The sequence below is a fragment of the Melospiza melodia genome, chromosome 4 (genome assembly GCF_035770615.1).
Source record: "Melospiza melodia melodia isolate bMelMel2 chromosome 4, bMelMel2.pri, whole genome shotgun sequence".
NCBI classification, from domain to species: Eukaryota; Metazoa; Chordata; class Aves; order Passeriformes; family Passerellidae; genus Melospiza; species Melospiza melodia.
The window spans coordinates 2942454-2962976 of record NC_086197.1 but is presented as its reverse complement, the minus strand read 5'-3'; the positions used below and the strand labels follow the sequence as shown (position 1 = coordinate 2962976).

General features: G+C 48.3%; 1 protein-coding gene across 4 annotated transcripts in view; it reads right to left on the bottom strand.

Moving 5' to 3' along the window:
* Positions 1 to 20523, bottom strand: part of PLXNA4 (plexin A4) — a 512377-nt gene that overhangs the window by 102304 nt on the left and 389550 nt on the right. For all 4 annotated transcript variants that reach the window (XM_063153651.1, XM_063153652.1, XM_063153649.1 and 1 more), the window contains exons 8-9: positions 17263 to 17362; positions 13736 to 13850 (exon numbers count right to left, since the gene is read on the bottom strand). In XM_063153651.1, the coding sequence (XP_063009721.1) occupies positions 13736 to 13850; positions 17263 to 17362 (215 nt within the window). The remainder of the gene's footprint in view (positions 1 to 13735; positions 13851 to 17262; positions 17363 to 20523) is intronic.

Sequence of the window (20523 nt, the reverse complement as noted above, 5' to 3'; positions counted from 1 at the left end):
CACCATCCCTGGCAGCATTGGCTGTATCTCCACTTTGCATGGCACAAAAATAAAGCTCACCTAATGCTGAGGGCACTGGGGGCACCACTGCCCAGATATTAATTTTCTTTATTTCTTTACTCAACCCTTGGCAATGGGTTTTCACCCTTCCTCTCCCAGTAGAGTAGGAGTCACCTCCATTCAGGAACAGACCATTAATTCCTTCACTGCTCCTTCATTACTTCATTCCAGCACTAACTTCATCATTACTCAAAACATCCAGTTCCTCTTTTCTTCTGCCATTAAAATCCATTTCTTTAACTTTACAGGATTTTTTTAAGACTTTCCTTTCTATATCCCTCATCCAGCGAACATATTTGTACCTTATCTAAGGCATCTTGCCTGAAAAAAAAATGACCACACAGTGAATCTAAGCAGTGACCAAGATTGACTCACTCAGGCCCTTTGGGACCCTGTAAGAAATGAAACTCAGAATGTTATTTACTCAGTTATTACGTAAACAAATACATCTTTTGTTCATCTGCTCTGCCGAGCTGCAATGTTCTGTTTTCTCTGCGTTCCCTCTGGCTTTGTCACCCGCCCACTCTGCTGTAATCAAGTCAAGAGGGTAAGAGCTGAGAGGCAGGGATTGGGTTTTTATAAAGATATCTAGACCACAGCATCTGGATGCTCTGTAAATTAAACTAGATTAAAAAAAAAAAAAAAAAACTAGATTAAAAACAAAAACAGACCAAGGAAAGAGAAAGAAAAGGCAGACAAGGAATGAGAAAAAGGAGAGGGAAAACAGGCAAAAGAGAGGCAAAAACCCCCTGACCTTTCACTGACCTTGCAGAAATCAGATTTCACCTGGATAAAATGCAGGAAAAAAGCAAGTTTACAAATGAGAGGCAGCAGGGACTGCCTGGAATTTGTTTCCTGAAGTTGTCTCTCACACCTCTGCACAGTCACACAGGGTCACCACCCTGTACGGCAAACTCAGGGCTCCAGGACTGCCAAGCTGGTTCCTTTTAAACTCCTGCACAGCTTCCCAGACCTTGGATAGTCTGGAGAAGGAAGCAGCAAGGAGCTCTCCATCCCCAGTGCAGGAGGAGAAGGGGTGAGTTACAGTCCACGCTGTGTTTACATTATTATACCACTAATTCTTAGCGTCGTAAAAATTATATTTAAAATTTACACAAACAGTGCTGGGGAACGTTATTATGTTATAAAGTGGAATCAGGTCAATGCCTTGTAGGCAGGAATCCAAGCTCCATAAATTTCTGGATATACTTCTCCCAAATTTACATCAGCACCAGCAGCAATCAAACCAGCTCCGAAAAAAAGCTCACCCGGTCAAAGAATTTTTTAATGCACCATATATTTTATCTGCACTTCCTAAGTTTACAGTGTTGTTAGCCTGATTGATGGTGTGCTTATTTATTGGCACAGCAAAAGTAATAATACATGAGGAAAACGCTCCGAACTTTAAAGGCAGCTGATGAGGAGAAAGCAACAGGATTTATGGGAAGTGTAAACATCTGCAGAGACAACAAAGGAATAATTGAGTCCCTGCATCTCTGTCACTTCTGGGGGCTCCTTTCTGGTCAAGAGTCTTCCACTCACTCAGGAGCAAATTCCAGCTCTCTTTTGTCAGGCATTGCAAGGGGTTCTGGTGCCTGGCAAAAGGGGGCTGGCCTGGAGGCTGGTGGCCAGGCTAGGGAAAGATTTGGTTCTGTTTTAGCTCTGTGCACTCTGGCAGCTGCACATGTCTATTGTATTTGTGGGGTGCCCCATGGCAGGAAGGAATAATGAATCTGATTCCATGTTCTCAGAAGGCTAATTTATTGTTTTATGTTACTATATTATATTATATTAAAGAATACTATACTAAACTGTACTAAAGAATACAGAAAGGATACAGACAGAAGGCTAAAAAGATACTAATGAAAACTTGTGACACCTTCCAGAGTCCCGACACAGCTTGGCACTGATTGGCCAAAGAGTGAAAACAACTCACAGCAGAACCCAATGAAACAATCACCTGTGGGTAAACAATCTCCAACCACGTTCCAAAGCAGCAAAACACAGGAGAAGCAAATGAGATAATATTGTTTTCCTTTTTCTCTGAGGCTTCTCAGCCTCCCAGGAGAAAATCCTGGGCAAAGGGATTTTTCAGAAAATATGACTGTGACACACGTCAGTGGTGGCTTGCACAGATCAGGGCACAGGTACCACAGCTGGAGGGAGACCAGCAGGTCATAAAATGGGCTGGGCTGGAAGGGACATTGAAAGCCATCCAGTTTCACCCCCTTCCACTATCCCAGGTGGCTTCAACCTGGCCTTGAACCCTCCCAGGGATGGAACATCCAAAATTCCTCAGGGAAACCTCTAGCAGAGCCTCCTCACTGATGGACTGGAGATCATCAGCTCAGCTGCCCTGGGTCCCTGGCCTGGTGTTGTGGAGGCTGGGGAGTGATGAGTGATGCTGATCACCAGAGAGTGGCTGCTCACAAGCAGGATCTAAATGAAGATAAGCAACCTCCCCTGCCATGGCTCACTGCCCACTCCTGGTGATTGGGAGCAAAGTGATTCCCCCAAGGCCAGGCAGGCAGCGCTGGGAAATGACCCAGGTCTGTTGAGAGCTTGATCCTAGCCCAGGACTGTTCTGCCTCTGAAGTCAGTCCACACATCACTGCTGATGAACATTAATGATTTTACCCTCCTTTAATTCTTTATTAATAGAGTCTTTCTTAGCTGGTCCATTATTTCACGAGGATCAAGGTCAGGCTGCCATAATTATCCAGCGCCACATTTATCCTTTTTAAATAGAGACACAACATTAGCTTTCTTTCAGCCCTTTGCTGCTTTGACACACTCTCAGAAGGAGAAGTAATGATCCAGAGAGCAGGAGCCTTCTGGTCACTGGATTAGGGGAGTGGACCAGTGACAAAAATAGTCAATGGTTTTGTCATGAGGTCCATCTGCTCGTTGAGAAGAGGCTGCTGGAGACACATGAGCAGCCTCAGTCCTGATGCTTCCTGAGCTTGGAAATAATAAATAATATGAATATGTGCATTGAGAAAGGTGGTGTGTGTGCAAGAGACAAGAAAACCATGTATTTACTTGGGCAATCTGCCTTTTGTTAAAGGAAAACCCTGGTTAAGTAAGGGAGTTCTTCCGAACAACTCACACAGGAAAAGTGGATTGTGCAAAGCTGTGGAAGGCACGGAGTAGAGCACAGACAGCTCATAAAACAGTAATTAATTCCTTCTCTAATTATGCCTATATAAATCTGCACCCTTCCCAGCCAGCCTTCTGTAAGGAGTTCTACCAGAAGTTCACAAGAACTTCTATACATGTTCCTGCCCACAACAGAGGGGTTGGAATTAGAGGATGTTTAAGGTCCCTTCCAACCAAAATCACTCTGATTCTATGATAATGACATTGACCTGTCACTCCTCAACGAAGTTCATTATTAACCAGTGCCAAGAAACGGGTTTGGCACACACAAGGGATATTATCAAACTAAGAATTCCTCAGAAGTGGGAGGCATTCCAATGACAACACCCTCCCATGGGGATTTCTGGGGTCTAACGAGGGTTGAGCCCAAGCTGTAGTGCCTTCTTCCTAAGAGGACTGAAGGCCTATTTCTCCTCTAAAGCTGTGCATTTTTATAGCCAGTAGGAACCTGAGAACTCCAGACTCTCTGGAACTTTGAGGGCTCCAGACTTTGGCCCAACGAGGCCCAGAATGGTCAGTGAGCTTGGCAGTGGATGGAGGAGACAGAGGAACAGATGGGCTGGAGGTTGCACAGAGGTCACTTCCTTCAGAAACCAGGACAGAAGCCCCAGGAATCATCACAGCTTGGCTCCCACAGTGGGAAGGTCAAGACCACGATATCACAGCTCTTATCATCCTTTCCCTCCCCGAGATCCATGGCAACGTGGGATAACACCAAAGCAAATGGACTCATACTCAAAGTGCAGGCAGGAAAGGAGGGTTTGGGCTCCTGGAGATGCCCCAAGAGAGGCAGGACTCACATTCCAGCCTCACCTCTTATCTGCAGCCTCAACATCCTGAGAATGTTTCTCCTTGGCCAGCCCCCAAAGCGGTGAACGCAGCTGATGCTACAATGCAGAAAAGCAAATTCTTCCAAGCCAAGACATCACCCTGGACTGTGTGAATGGGGAATTGTCCTTCCCCCCTCAGACTGCAGGGTGCCACAGGGATCTCAGCAGTCCTGACAGATATCCAGAGAGCCAGAACACCCTGTAGCCACTTGAGGCATTACAACAGCACTGCACTGAGCTGGGCTTTCAAAACAACATAAGCTCTTCCCGGTGTTTTGTCAAGGATGCTGTGTTGGCGGGGACAGATGAACATTAGCCTGCTGCATTCTGAGATCACTCTGTCCTGTGGGATAGATAATCCTGCATGACAAAGATGAGCAGCCCAACTGTTATGAAAAACAGCAGGGACACAGTGCTGAGTGTCAGATGTTCCTTGTATCTCTCATTCCAACCCTGAGCTGCTCCTCGAAATCACACGAGCAGGTCCTTGATTAGTCACTCACAAGGTGAGGCTGAGCTCTAAGAAAACAAGATGTGCATTAAGGTAGGATTTGCTGCTCTCAGAAAAACCCTTTTCCATCATTTCTCAGATCCTCTGGTGGTTTGGTTGGACATCTCAACAAGAGGAGAAAGGATGGAGCTGTTGTGCACCAGGGCAGATTTCCTGAAGATTCACCACCATAATGATCAGAAATAGATTAGATATTAGACACATGAGATATATATTAAGAAGAAATTATTTATTCTGTGGGTGGGAAGGCCCTGGCACAGGTTGCCCAGAGAAACTGTGGCTGCCCCTGGATCCCTGGAAGTGTCCAAGGCCAGGCTGGACAGGGCTTGGAGCAACCTGGGATAGTGGAAGGTGTCCCTGCCCATGGAATGAGATGATCTTTAAGATCCTTTCCAACCCAAACCACTCTATGATTCTATGAATTAATACATCTCTGAAACTCTGCAGAAATGGAACAAGTTACCAGCCTTTTTCCCTGCCAGCTGGATGACTGCAGGGCAGAAAGGCTCAGAGATGGCAAAAGATACCCAAAAATAACAGAAGAAGCCTCTTCACACTTTCCTTCTTCTTCACCTCAGTGCAAGTCATCGTGACTGGCAAACAACAGCAAATTATCTAATTTGTTTTTACGTGTTCAAAGGCTTCTCACGGTCAGCCCCCACTGTGAGATCACAGCTCCAGGAACTAAGGATGGTACAAGCACCCATTAACTGGAAGTGCTTACCCAAATCAGAAGGTGTGAGGGAATCAGGGGCACGGAAAGGTGAACGTGTCCAAGCCAACTCAGCGTCAGAAATACAACTCTCATCTGCTGAAATCAAACCTGTGGCTCTGAGCAGCATTTTCATGCTCTAACAAGGCTCCCTGAAAAAAGGGCAGCTTTTTGCCCAGCCTCCATTTTCTGTGTTTAATTTCCTCTCATCATTATCTGAAGCACCCCCTCTGAAGAGGATGTACCCACTACAGGACACATCTCCTTTTCTGGGAAAGTGCTGTAATGATAGATGGGGGCTGAAATGCCACAGCCTGAAATGCCAAACCACCAGGAGTCCCAAGGCACAGCTGGATCCAAACCACCAGCTGCAGCCTCCTCCTGGATTACCCCTGCCTTCCCTGGGCATGATGCAGAGCAGACCAAACTGCATCACACGTGCCTGGAAACCCTTCTAGGAGCGAAACAGATGCTAAACACCAACCCCCTGTGCTGCAGGTACCGCGAAATGTGTGCAGATCCTACCTGCATGGGGTGGCTGCCAGTGCCCCTGATGCCTCAGGTATAAAATAATATACCTGAGGCATATACAAGGTATAAAAAAGGCATATTTTATATGTCTTTTAAATTATTTTTCACATTCTGTGCTGCTTTAGTGTGCAGTTCTGAGCTTCACATTATGGGATGGTGAGCTGTGTGCACAGAGCAGGGAGACAAAACAATTCCTGCTCCAGCTGGGCACCAAGGACAAATGCCCCAAATCTCAGCCCAGGAGCACAAACCCCATGGGCTGGAGAGAGAAAAACAAGCAGGGTGGGACTGCCTGGGCTAAAGCTGCAATGGGACAATGAACTGCAAGGTGCAAATGGAGCAGAGCTGATCCCAGGGACAGACCCCGGCAGCGCTCGTGCATTTTGGGGCCGTTTTGGTTCATCTTGGGTGCAGCCCTGGCTGGGCTCTGCTGCTGCCCAAGGTGCAGCCATGGAGGAGATCCTGTGAATGAATCCCTGCTTTATTCTGGAGCTCTGCCCAGCCTCTGCTCTAGCTCAGATTCTCAAGGCATCACCCCTGCCTTGCCCAGCAAGCTGCCTGCAGTTGCCATAGAAACTCCACCTCACACCCTCCCCTCAATGACAGGCAGGTGCCAGGAGAAGTGAAGGGATAATTGACAAGCCAGGAGAGGGTTTGGAGCTCTGGGATTGGCCTGGCTGGAGCTGTCATTGCAGCCCCTGAGAGAGGAGAGGTGCATTCATTTGAACAGGGATGGGTTTTCTCCTCTCCCCATACTGAGGCTTCCAGCAGTCGCCTCTCTAGATGGGTTAAGTGAAGCTGGAAAGAGGAGAGGGATGGAAACTGAGCAGTTGCCACAGCAACAGCTGAAGATGCATCACCAGAAGTGTTTTTGATACAAGGGAGCAAGGAGTTGGCCATGCTCCTCCCCAATGGCCCAGCAGGTCCTCTGTCCCCTCCCCAGTGCAGCCACCCCGTTCACTGGGGTGCATTTTGGGAGCAGGTGGGTGCCGTGACTTCCTTCTGCACCTCAAAAAGAGGACAAAACTAAACATTTGGAGGGCCTGGAAACACATCTGGGTTTTGGAGGCCTTGGGGCAAAGTCCCCTCTGAGTCTGAGAGGGAGCAGCAGGATGGGGAAGGCACTGCTGAGTTTATTACAAAGTCCATGATAAGGAGACATGGATATTAAACAAATAAATTGGGATGATATAGGAATGGAACAGAATGGAACAGAATAATTTTCCCTAATGGAGTAGAATAAAATATTGTATTTTTGTTTCAAAGGGACCTACAATCACCATTCTGCCCTACTTCCTGACCACTTCAGGACTAACAAAAATTTAGAGCCTGTTACTAACAACATTATCCAAATGCCTCTTGGATGCCTGTCAGTTCAGGCATCATCACCCTCCTTCTTTTCCCCCCCTTCCTTCCACTCCATTTCCCAACAAACACCTTCCCAAGAAGGACCAGCAGCCAGGCAGAGCCAAATCAGTGCAGGGGTGATGGAGGCCACCAGGGCAGCTCTTGGTTTGGCCCAAGGCAGGAGCAAAGCCATGCTCTGCTCCTCAGCAGCTGCTCACCAGCACGCAGCTCACAGGGCTCCCCAGCACTCCTGACAAATGAATATTTGAAGCAGTTGTTCCTTTTATGTGGGCTTTGCTGTCATTAGCACGTACAACTCCACATAAAACACCTCAGTGAGAGATCTTTTCTTCTCTCCCCTTTTTAGGCAGCAGATGAAAATCCTTTTAATGAAAGGCTTGTTTGGGGGAGAAAGAAAAACACATGCACACACATGTCGGCTGAGCAGGAAAAGATGAAAACCTCCTTCAAGGTAATTAAATTATTATGTATCTGTTAAACCTGGTGAATAACAGATTTGTTATCTAGGCTTGCTTTTGGCTTGTGCCATTTTCCCCCTCCTTTTTTTCCCTACACAAAGCTAAAATCCTTGCGAGGCCTGGAACAAGATAATGTTCATCTCAGAGAAAAAAGCACAAATAAAAGGTTTAGTCCTTTATCCCATCAACTCAAGCAGGCTATCCCAGCATCCCATCCTTTTACAGAAACATTGATATGAAAACTCCTCCCTGGATCAGAGCAGATCTGAATGGGGACAAGACAGATGATGTAATCAGCACTGGGTAATTGATATCTTTTATCTGATATCTAATTGAAACCACAGGTGCTGTTTCTACAGCCCCTGTCACACTGGGGACCCTCAAATCCATTGTTTTACCCCTCTTGCCTCAGTTTCCCCCCAGTTCTTGTTGACTGTCTTGCCCATTTACAGAGGAAGTGGCTGACCTCTCTTGCCTGGGGATTGTGTCAGGTGAGGGTTGATTTCAGAACAGGAATCTGCAATGCAATGGTTTGTGCTTAGACTCTGAGCCTGCACTCTGACTTCAGCTCTGGTCAGCAGCAGATGTCAAAAGCAGAGACAGGATGACAAAGGAAAACCCCCAGAAGTCCACTCCCTTCTATCTCTGAGACTAATTCTCTCTACTTTTGCCATCAGCTCTTTGGGAAAAACAACAACAGTAGCAGCAACAATCCACTCCAGTATTAAAATGTCCTTTTTCCCTCAAGCTTTCCCTTCCTGCCTCAGTAACAATAATATCAGCTCCCCTTTCTAAAGCAAGAAGTCACTCAGTATATTTCAAGTGAGTGGGCCTGGCTTTAAAAACCATGCTGTAAAGGGAAATTACACGCCAAGGTGAAGTATTTCTTCTACAAATCATCTGGGGACATCCTGAACCCTCTGTGATTAAGATCAGTGCCATAATCATAAATACTCCTGCTTTGTGACTAAGCTGGAGCTCTTCACTGGAGCAAACCTGGGCTTTCCCAAAGCTCCCAGAGTGGCTGATCCACATCTGTTACAGACAGAGCTGATTCACCTGACAGGTAAGAAAGTTAGATCTCAGAGCTGAGGGTGAGGGAACAGACATTGCCTGTCCTTTCTCCATCTCTGGTTGTTTTGCCATTCCCAGCCTATCCACAAGGCAATTCAAAGGCTGTCCTTGGATGGCAGGTTACAGCATTTCCTGGACAATGTGGGTCACAGCCAAAGCCTTTCTGCTGTCCCTCTGGGTCAGTCTCACATCCATCCAGCATCCTGCTCTAACCAGCATCTCACACTACAAGCAAAAACCCCCAAGATACTCTCAGAGAACACAAATAAGGCCTAGATGAAAGGCTGAGCCCAGAAATTTGTGAGGCATCCTAAGGAAATGATGGAGTTATGAGGACAAAAAGGCACAACCTTCCTTTGAGAGCACCTCAGACTGGCTGAGGGATGCCAGCCCAAGTGAGCCCATTTGCAGCCCAGACCATCTGGAGAGTGGGAAGCCTCTTCCCACAGGATGGCAAGATATTGTATGGGCAAATAGAGAAAAAAAAAAAAAACACCTGAGGGTGGGCATAGCAAGAGAAGGTGAAGGCCACAGTGATGGGGAGGGGGAAGGCTTGGTGTGCCAGCACTGATGGCTCCAGAGGGAAGGAGTCCATGGCACAGGTCCATGTGACAGAGTAACACCAATATTTGTTTTGGGAGGATGCCTGAGTTAATCTGCTCAGCAAACTCACGGAGAGACAGCAAATGGGATGGTCCAACCACTCCATGCTTCCCAGTAAGATTTACTTAGCAGGTACTCATGCCTGGCTGGGGGCAAAGCCTTCCCTCTCCTCATCCTCCAGGGCTCCAAATGCTGGCAGAGGAAAGGATTGAAAGGAGAATGGATGTGAGAGGCCAGAGAAAATAGAGCCACTATTATAGTGAGGGTGACTTTGAGCTCTGCTGAAGATGGGGACAGACCTGGGTCTTGCCAACCAAGTGAGTCACGTTGCACCACCAGGAACCAGGGAAGGTCTGGGTGTCACAGATATCTTTTATGAGAAATCCTTTCCTTAGGATTTTTCCTCCTGAGAAGCTGAAAGGCCTCAGGAACAAAGTGTAAACTTTGATTATCTGCTGCTGTGGAATGCAACAGGTGCATCTGTGATTGGTCTCATGTTGGTTGTTTCTAATTAATGGACAATCACAGTCAGCTGGCTTGGATTCTCTGAGACACAAGCCTTTGTTGTCATTCCTTGTTATTCTATTCTTAGCCAGCCTTCTGATGAAATCCTTTCTTCTATTCTTTTAGCATAGTTTTACTGTAATTTATATCATAAAATAATAAATCAGTCTTCTGAAACATGGAGTGAGATCCTCCTCTCTTCCCTCATCCTGGGACCCCTGCGAACACTGTCACAGTTTGGGTTGGCAGTGAGGAGCCAGGCTGGGATTCTTCAGGGAACTGAATGGTTTATATTGCTCAGAGAATCCACTAAAGTGCACAGGACAGAAAATGATAGAATTGCAGGTGACAGTGAAAAACAGGCAGTGGAAGTTTTGGTGAGAGCAGTGAGTCAGTGACAAGATGTCTTTGAGGAGAAGCGTGGGAGATAGACATTCCTTCAAAGTGCCATTTGACAAAAAAGAAGAAAAATAAATAAAAAAAAAAACCTTTCTGGCCATAGAGTGATTGCAAATCTGTTTGTCAGAGGGCACTTGTGATGCCATCCTTCCCCAGCCCTTGAGAGGCACAAACACTCAGAGGGAATGAGAAGGAGCCTGGAGCTGCAGGGCATTTCTCGCACTGCCAGGCACAAAGCAAGCTCTGAAAGTTCTGGGAGTTGCAAGCCCTTTATTCTTGGAGATTTTATCATTCCATTCCTTCCTCTGTGGAGCAGACAGCAAAACCAGCTCCTGAGCTTAGCAGATAATTCCAAATGTTGGATCCCAGAGGAATGAGATCCCATTTGTGCCCAGAGAAGGCAAAAAAAACCGCTGCAGCCCCCATTAGCAGTGCGACATCCACGATGCTGTCATTGCCTTGAAGATCAGTTGTGGCTTTCCCAGGTCAGGTCTGTGCCTCTTCCTGCTGCCATGAAAATCTCACTTTTACAAGATCATAAAGGGAGTACACAAAGCTTAGCAGGGAATTCTCTGTTAAAGGGGGTAGAAGAGAGGAACAGCAAACTCTGCTGACAAAGCCCCCCCAGAATGGAGCTGCCTCCTGAAGAGGACATCTTTCAGAAACAGAACTAGACAGAAGAGAAGTGATGAAGCTAAAACCATGCAGAGTTTGATGAATTCCTGCCTCTCCCCAGCTCTGCAGAGCAACACCTTGGGGAGAACAAAGCAAAGAGCAGTGGCTGTGCCACCCCCTGTCCCTTCCCTAAGAAACTGGGATAACTCTCATGATCTCCTCTTTTCTGGTGGATCAGGAGATCCACTGAGGTTTGTGGGCATCTCACTTTGGGCAGGGGATTGGAGGGGAGGAGAGCTGGGAAGGTGAGTCCTGGGCTTGAAGCACACCAGAGGAGAGCAGGGGTGGTGGTGGTGGTGACATGGCTCAGTGGAAAACTAAGACAAAATGTCCCAGAAGATCCCACTGAGTGAGAAAATGAGGTTCCCACAGTGCCTGGAGTGGATGGGACAGAAACCTGTGGCCAGCAGGACTGGCCAAAGAATGACAAGGCTTTGGAATAACTCAAATTCTGGAATAATAAAGGTCTGCCTTTCCTCACCCCTCCACCACCAAGCTCAGGGTATCAAACTCTCCAGCTCCTCAGCACATTTTCCAGTAGCTCTACAGAAAATCCTGAATGCTGGCAGATGGAGAACTCATGAGTATTTATGGCTTTTCCCAGTGCCAGAGCAGGTCAGGACATCTGATGCAGGACATCTCAACCAGCACAAATGTGACAGCTCCACCAGCATTTACAGAAGGGGTGGGAGGGAATGGCAATGTCACAGACACTACATGTGGCACCAGGAAGGAATTAAGTGGTTTCCTATTTGTATTCTCCTTGCCTGCAAGGGCTCCTTGCTTACAACACCAGCCAGGCAGCATTTGCAGCTCTGTCTTAAGACCCAAGCTCCAGTTCAGCTCTGTCAGTGGCAATCTGGGGGGGCAGCTGGATGCATCTGCCATTAGGCACCAAACCCACAAAGCCCCAGAGGTGTTCCAAACACAGCTGGGATCTACTGAACCCATGGCCAAAGCCCTAAATTCTCCCCTGGGGTTGGTAACCTCCTTCTCTCTTGGAGGAAATGCACAACCAGTGTTTACCATCCCTCCCTGAGCTTTGGGGCCAGGAGTTTGTGATGAGTTTCCAAGGTCACACACTGTTGGATTATGCCCTTTTCTCACCCAGAGATGGGGCAGCTGAGAGGCATGTTAAAAACTTTTATTCCATTTTCAGTCTCATGTGAAGGGTGATACAATACAGATGTTTTAATTCACACCATCACAATCAGAAGCCAGCTATTTCTTAATTACAAGATATTATAAGTGTTTCTTGACCTATCAGCTTTAGCCACACCATGCTGTAAATGCCTTAAAGCCAATCATCTAAAATTACCCCTGGTGGGTCCCACTGCAATGCATCTTTCACAGTTCTGTTTCTTCAAAGAATCCACTCTTATTTGCAAGGCCACCCTTTGGAACTTGTTTCCAGTTCCATTTCTCTCTCAGCAATGCCTGTCCCATTCCAGGGCTTTCCTAAATCAGCATTTCTCATCTCAAAGTTTACATACAGATGTGAGCTCTCTGTCAGGCTTTGAGAATTCTCTACAAATTAATTTCCCACATTACACTGCCTGTGGTGTGCAGGAGGGAGGGAGGGATCAGGTCCCTGGAGTTTGGCAGAGCAGAGGGGAGAGTGAGCAGAGGAGGGAAAGGGTGAGGCTGGAGCTGGAGAAGGCTTTGTGGTCTAACAAGGTCAGCAGGAGCAGGGAGGTCACTGTGCCCTGGTGCCCAAGGGCCTGGTGCCACCTGGCTGTGTCAGGAATGGAGGGCACAGCAGCAGGGAGGTCACTGTGCCCTGGTGGCCAAGGGCCCAGTGCCACCTGGCTGTGCCACAATGGAGGGCACAGCAGCAGGGAGGTCACTGTGCCCTGGTGGCCAAGGAGCCAGTGCCACCTGGCTGTGCCACAATGGAGGGCACAGCAGCAGGGAGGTCACTGTGCCCTGGTGGGGTGGCCAAGGGCCCAGTGCCACCTGGCTGTGCCACACTGGAGGGCACAGCAGCAGGGAGGTCACTGTGCCCTGGCACGGCTCAGCTCCAGGGCTGTGCCAGCTGTGCCCCCTCAGCCTGGGCAGGACCTTGGGACACTGAGCAGGGCCAGAGGGGCAGCGGGGCTGGAGAGGGGCTGGGACACAACCCCTGAGGGAGCCCTGAGGGAGCTGGGGGTGCTCAGCCTGCAGGAAAGGAGACTCAGGGTGCCCCCAGCACTGTCACAGCTCCTGAAAGGTGCCTGTGCCCAGCTGCCCCTGGGCTCTGTCCCCAGCAGCACTGGCACACCCAGAGCACACAGCCTGAGCTGGGCCAAGGGAAATCCAGCTTGGAGAGCAGGAAACGTCGTCATTATATTCCAAGAGTTCTATTGTCATTACATTGCAAGAGTTCCATGTTGCCAGAGTTTCACACCTCCTTGATGTTTCTTGTAGGCAGCTCCTCTAGGCATTGACTCTTCCTTGTCCTCACAGCAGCCAGCTGACTGCAGTTCCCACCAATCCACTCTTTTATACCACTGCTCTTATTGGCTGCAGCTGTGGCCTGTTAACATCAAGCCCGCTCTTGATCTTTAGTAACTGGTTCAGCTGCAACTCTTTAGGGGATAAGATTACATTATATACCACCTTCATTCACCCATACTGTATCCACCTACAGGAAAAAGCTTTTCCAGCAAGGGGGAGAAAGTTCTGCAATGGCTGCCCGGGGAGGGGGTGCAGTCACCATCCCTGGGGGTGTTTAACCAGCCTGGAGGTGGCACTGGGTGCCAGGGGCTGGGCTGGACTCCAGGGCCGTGAAGGGCTCTTCCAGTCCAGAGATTCTGTGAGTTCTGTGAAAGTGACACCAGCCCTGAGCATCTCAGATGTGTGTTGTGCCTACCTCAGGCATCTTGACTCGTCCCTCCTGGAAGGAGCAGGAGCTGGGGTCGTGGGTGCACACGTGCCGGTACTTGCACCAGTGGCAGCGGTAGGGGCTCTCCACGCACGACAGGCACCTGCAACAGACACAGAGAGCAATCACTCGGCCAGCTGGGTCCTTAAATTTTAGTTTTTACATTTTCCAGCTCCTGTCCTGCATCAGTGTGTAGCTCTGAGCTCCCTGCAGTGTTTGTGAGCTCTGTTCTCAGCTTGGGCACACAGAACAATCCCTCTGCCCTGAGAACCAAGGACACCTCACAGCCTCAGGCCTGAAAAGCACAAACAAAAGTGAACTGGGAGGGGCAAACTGGGGAATGTGACTTCATCACCTGAAGCTGCAATTGGAGAATTAACCTCTGATATGCAAATGGACCAAACTTTTATCTGCCAAAAAAACTTGTGACTGTCGCGAATCCTGGGTCCATCTTTGGTGTAGCCTCTGCCAGGTTCTTGCACTGCCCAGGGTGTATCTGTTGAATGCCTTTAATAAATCCCCACTTTATTCTCTAGCTCTGTCCAGCCTTTGTTCTAGGTAGTCCAAGGCACCACTCACAGCTTTTCCCAGAGGAAAATGGGAAATGTTCTCCACAGCCTGGAGAATTGTTTTTGCAGAAAGACACAGGCTTTGCACTGACACAAAGAGCTGGATTTTCTCTGGCCCGAGCTGGTTGTCACTGGCATCTCAAATGTCTGATAGGATTAAATAATTTAGATTGCATTCATATCACTGCAACTAGAGGAATAATAAATATTTATTATATTTTGGCTGCTCTGGGCACCAACAATCCAGTCTGGTTAATTCTCCCACACATGACACAGAGGCCAGAGACAAACTGGGATGTACCAAAGCCAGAAAACCAAAGATGAAGCAGGGAATTTTCTCCCCCTGGGTCACACAGGTTTATTGGTGTGAGTTCTGCTCAGGGTGATGAGGTTCCTGCCAATATATTAACTCATATTTTTCATCTCAGAGGAGAAGTAAAGACTACTGGAGCGGGTACCTGGGAAGCAGAGGGCATATTTAGGGCATCACCTCCTCTGGGTGCAGGAAAGAGCCATTCCCTTCATCTTACAAGGTTTTGCTCTCCTGTGCACAGAGTCAGGGCTGCAAACACCTCCCCTGGCTGTGTTACAGCACCGACAGGACCTACATCACACTTCCCTTTCAATTTAATGTGATGTCTGCTCAGCAGCAACCAAACCCTGCTCTCTGCACAGTCCTGGTCGTTCACACTCTGGAGACCTTCATGACAAACACCTGGAGGGGCTGGAGAGTGCCCAGGGAAGGGAATGGAGCTGGAAATGGGTCTGGAGAACCAGGAGGGGCTGAGGGAGCTGGGAAGGGCCTCAGCCTGGAAAAAAGGAGGCTCAGGAGGGACCTTGTGGCTCTGCACAACTCCTGACAGGAGCCGACAGCCAGGCTCTTGTGTCAGGTAGCAAGTGCCAAAACCTCCTCAGGCTGTGCCAGGGGAGGTTTAGGTGGGATATTAGGATTTTTTTTTCATGGAAAGTGTTGTAGAGTACTGGGACAGGCTGCCCAGGACAGTGGTGGAGTCACCATCCCTGGAAGTGTCAAAAAGCACTCGGGGACAAGGTTTAATGGTGACCATGGTGGTGGTGCTGGTTGACTTGGGCTTGGTGATCTTAGAGGGCTTTTCCAACCTTAGCAATTTTGTGATTCTATGAGGGCTTTTCCAACATTAACAATTTAGGGGTCTTAGAGGGCTTTTCCAACCTTAACAATTTTATGATTCTATGAAGGCTTTTTCAACCTTAACAATTTTAGCTTGGGCTTTTAGAGGGCCTAACCTTAGAGGGCTTTTCCAACCTTAACAATTCTAGAGGGCTTTTCCAACCTTTAAAATTTTCTGATTCTATGCAGCTGCAGTACCTGGAGGGTACCTTGAGGAGACTACAGGGAAGTGAATTTTCCTGGTCCTTCTATGCCACTGGGTTTTTAATGGGCAGGGGAGAAAAACCTCCAGAGCTCCAGTGTGAGCCCAACAGGCAGACACACCCCCTCTCTCCTGTCTCTGTGAAATCTTTCTCAACCCCAATCCACTCTCAGCTCTGGTACAGCAACTTATTCTTCAAATTGGTAACAAGTGCTTGCTCTGATATATCGAATTAAAAATGGATAGCGTATTATAGTTTGTCAAGTAAGAAACCAAAACACGCCATAAATATTTAACAGCACCATCTCTGCTGCTCTCTCCCCCCGCCTTCCCCAACACTTGCTTTCTGACACTGTTTGTCAAAGCAGCAGGAACATGGAAATAAGATTTGCCTTTCCTTGTGAATTGCTGAGCCGCAGTAATTATCTGCTTTTGGCACTTGTGACGGCTCAGTGGTGGGGACAGAGCCACTCAGCCTTGCTCAGGGCTGGAGCAGCCTGCTGCAAGGGCATCTTCTGCAGGTATTTGGGGGTCTGCTCCACTGGGGCAGATCCTGGGTGGCAGCAAAATCTGAGAAAAACGGGGTGTGAGGCAGGGAAGGTGCTCACAGCATGGGAACGTGGTCTTTAGGGATGAGCTGGGCTCAGTGCATGTCCTGCAGGAACCACAAGCTTTATTTTTCCAGGTTGGGAGGTTTAAGTCTATGTTAACCATCTGGGGTGGGCTACTGGTGGGACTGGCAGCATGGATGAGGGCTGGAGGTGCATATGAGGAGCCAAAATAAGGGGACCATGTGTGTGGGAATCCACAAAATTAAAAGGTTTTGGGAACCTGCAAGATGCAGGCCTCAGAGGCAGCAGAACTGTGATTAGAGCTAAGCAGCAGCCATGAGATTGGTCAGCAGAAAAATTATTTAAAAAGTAGAGAAGCAAGGACAAATAGAACAATGGTCTGTGCATTAACACTTGTCTAGAATAACTCCCTAAGCTGCAGAAAAGTTTATCTAGCAAGATATTAGGAAGTTAGAAGCTTAATAATGGAGCTCTGTACGTTGTGTTTTAAGGCTTAAAAGCAGGTATTGTATTCGAAATAAGCCAGCATTGTTTAACCAAAGGTACCTGTGCTTACAGTGGTTGGATAGAACTGATGTCAATGTGCTTTTGCTTTGTGGGATTGGTCAAGAAGCTTATAAAGTAAGTTGTAACATTAAGTTCTTGGTCTGCTGCCTGGGATGCGAGCTGCTGGCATCTTCCCATTGTCATAACCATGGAATGAGGCTGATGCTGAAAAATAAAACAGCTCAAGGCACGTTCCACAGCAGCCCCATCTCGTTCATGATTTGTACAGAGACCCCGGCTGGCGTCACATGTGCTGACGGCACAATTCAGTTTTGACTCAATTCTGTGGCAAATTACTCCTAATTTGATGCTCTGCCTGCAGATTAAATGGTCCCCACACTCTGAGTCGTCTCAGGAGGGACACACCATTGTGGGCACCACACAAGTGACCCCAGCCCCTGGTCACCTCCACACTTTAACATCCTCCTGAGGGACACGTGCCCACAAGAAACAGGTACCAAAGGAACTGAACATACGAGTTGTGGACGCTGCAGTTGTAGAAGACAAAGCTGGTGCTGGCAAAGGTCATCCCCGTTTCCTTGGACTTGAGCTGCAGCTGGACAATGTGATGGTCACCTGGGGGAAAAATAGGCACATCAGTGTCACAGACATCTTTTATGAAAAATCCTTTCCTTAGGGTTTTTCCTTCTGAGAAGCTGAGAGGCCTCAGGAGCAAAATGTAAACAATGGTTATCTGCTGCTGTGGAATGCAACAGGTGCATCTGGGATTGGCCCATGTTGGATGTTTCTAATTAATGGCCAATCACAGTCAGCTGGCTTGGGCTCTCTGTCCGAGCCACAAGCTTTTGTTGTCATTCCTTGTTATTCTATTCTTAGCTGGCCTTCTGATGAAATCCTTTCTTCTATTGTTTTAGTATAGTTTTAATGTAATATATATCATAAAATAATAAACCAGCCTTCTGAAACATGGAGTCAGATCCTCAACTTTTCCCTCAACCTGAGACCCCTGTGAACACCATCACACATCAGGGTATGACTGCTCTGTTAGCCCTGCTGGCCAGGAAACCAACCTGAGCCTGGAGCTGTCCCACAGCACCTTGGCTGGGCTGTCCTCAGTACAGATGTAAAATAGATGTAAAAAGTGTTATAAACTCCTTCTAGAGCCCAGTTCTCCCACAGGTATGGTGTGTCTTTGCCACTGGAAATTATTGTTCCTGGTAGCAGGGTCTGGACTGCAGGGTGACAGCAGATCTGATTTCAAACTGTGGTGACTGAATTCATCAAGTAGGAAAATCAAGCTCAACGAATGAGTGCAGATGTCTGGAATTTGGAGGCTATTAAAATAAAATTTTGTCCTTAAGTTGGTCTGTACTGCTGGTCCACTCAATGTTCCCAGAGAAAAAGAGCATGTGGACATTCCTTAAGTGTTCATTCGCCCCACTCACCCCAAGCTCCATTCCCCTCAGCCTGTGGCTGCAAAGAACCCATCTCAGTGTGAGAGATGTGAAATCCATTGCCCTTCCAGGGGGATCCACCCATTTCTGCAGCTTTCCCTTCTCACCTCAGCTCCTCCATACCATTTCCCCATCCCTTTTCCCATTGCTCCCAAGCTGGGCAGTCAGCTGCTGCTTCTCCCCACAGTTCAGACAGGGCAATCAATGGGAGCAGTGGAAGTGACCCAGGTTTAATTCAAGATTTACCTGGGTGGCCCTTTCCTTGTTATTTATAAAAGGGCACAGAGTGATAAGACAAGGGGGAATGGCCTTAAACTGAAAGAGAGCAGATTTAGATGGGATATTAAAAAGAAATCCTTCCCTGTGAGGGTGGGAGGGCCCTGGCACAGGGTGCTCAGAGAAGCTGTGGCTGCCTCTGGATCCCTGGAAATGCCCAAGGCCAGGTTGGACAGGGCTTGGAGCACCCTGGGATGGTGGAAGGTGTCCCTGCCCATGGCTGGGGGTTAGAATGAGATTATCTTTCAGGCCCTTCCAACCCAAACCAGTCTATAATTGTATAATTTTCCTCCTCACCTGGAAGATTCATTAATCATCGAGGCCAGAGTGAACTTGACAAGGGGTCACAATGAGCACCTGGTGCTCTCTCACCCACCTTGGGGCACACACACCCCACACACTCCACCGGACCCATCTTGCTTGGCCTTGCTGCACATCTGCTCTGCCATATTTAACGACTTTGCCACCATCTTGCAGATTTTAAACCAGGATATGAGGAGTGGATGGCCCCAGGTGTGATAGTCGCACATCCTTTGGTTCAAATCCAGCCTCTGGCACTGCAGGGAGAACTTGGTTTTTGCAGAGGTGCAGAGCAGCACCTCTGAAACTGAGACAAGATGCAGGTGCCCTGAAAGCAGATAAATCTCTCCCTCTTTTCCTGTCTCCACCTTTCACTGCTGTTTTTGTTTGCTGGTTGATGATAGCCTGGCCTGGGACAGATGCAAGGAAAGAATTTCTGGTGCCTGTCTTGGTAAGCAAACATGACTGATAACTCAGTGGGACTTGAAAGTGGTGACAGCCTCCTGGGAGCTTGTTTTGGGGCTGCAGGGCAGAGCACAGCAGCTGTGTGCAGCTCAGGCAGAGCACAGGTGACGGTGACAGTCCCTGTCACCTCATTTTCTGCGGTCTGAGGATCCCCAGAGGGAAATTTTACAGCAAATTTTCACAGGAAGCCAAGGACAAAAATTGGCAGCATCCTCTCTGTGTCTCATGGGGGTGATAGCAGGGTAAAGGTCTTTGTAATAAGTCCCTGTAAAGAGTCACAGGAATTCTTGAAATTACCTAGAAAATTTGTTCAAAAAGGGAAAGAAAAAAGTGCAGCAAGTTGTGGATAGGAGAAGCACCCTTGGAGACAAGGTATTTATCTGTGCTGTGTGGGAGAAGGAGCCAGAAGCAAACCTGGAACAACTGAAGGCAGTAAGGCCAGGAATGGAGACAAGGAGCTGATCACACAGACTTAAATCTGGGAGGAGCAGGGTGAAATTGCAGGCAGTACAGGCAGGATTGTCCAGCTCTGCAGGAATTTCTGTCTGTTCTGTGGGATGGGATGTGTTGGGAGCCTGTAAGCCTGTACCCCTGGTGTGTAACTCCAGCCTGGCCAAAAGGAGAGGGAGTATCTCACATCCATGTCGTGTCTCTGCTGGATTCGTGCAATTGCCACTCGGTGGCAGCCTGCAAACACCTCGTGTCACACAGAGGAGCACCTCAGGGCAGGTGCTGGGGCTGCAGCTAAAGGCTGGCGCTTCTGAAACATTCACATCTGCACAACTCGTGAAATGATGTGCAGCTCCAGAGTCCCTCCTGCTCCCAGAGCTTTTCTTACCCTCTCTTCAGGCTCTCAGGAGCCAAATCCTGCTTTGTGAGGATGCAGGATGATGCCTCAGGTTTTAGCTTTCATATTTTTCACACTCTGTACTACTGTAGTGTGTGGGTCTGAGCTTCATATTAGTGAGCTGTGTGCACAGAGCAGGGAGACAAAACAATTCCTGCTCCAGCTGGGCACCAAGGACAAATGCCCCAAATCTCAGCCCAGGAGCACAAACCCCGTGGGCTGGAGAGAGAAAAACAAGCAGGGTGGGACTGCCTGGGCTAAAGCTGCAATGGGACAATGAACTGCAAGGTGCAAATGGAGCAGAGCTGATCCCAGGGAGAGACCCCGGCAGCGCTCGTGCATTTTGGGGCCGTTTTGGTTCATCTTGGGTGCAGCCCTGGCTGGGCTCTGCTGCTGCCCAAGGTGCAGCCATGCAGGAGATCCTGTGAATGAAT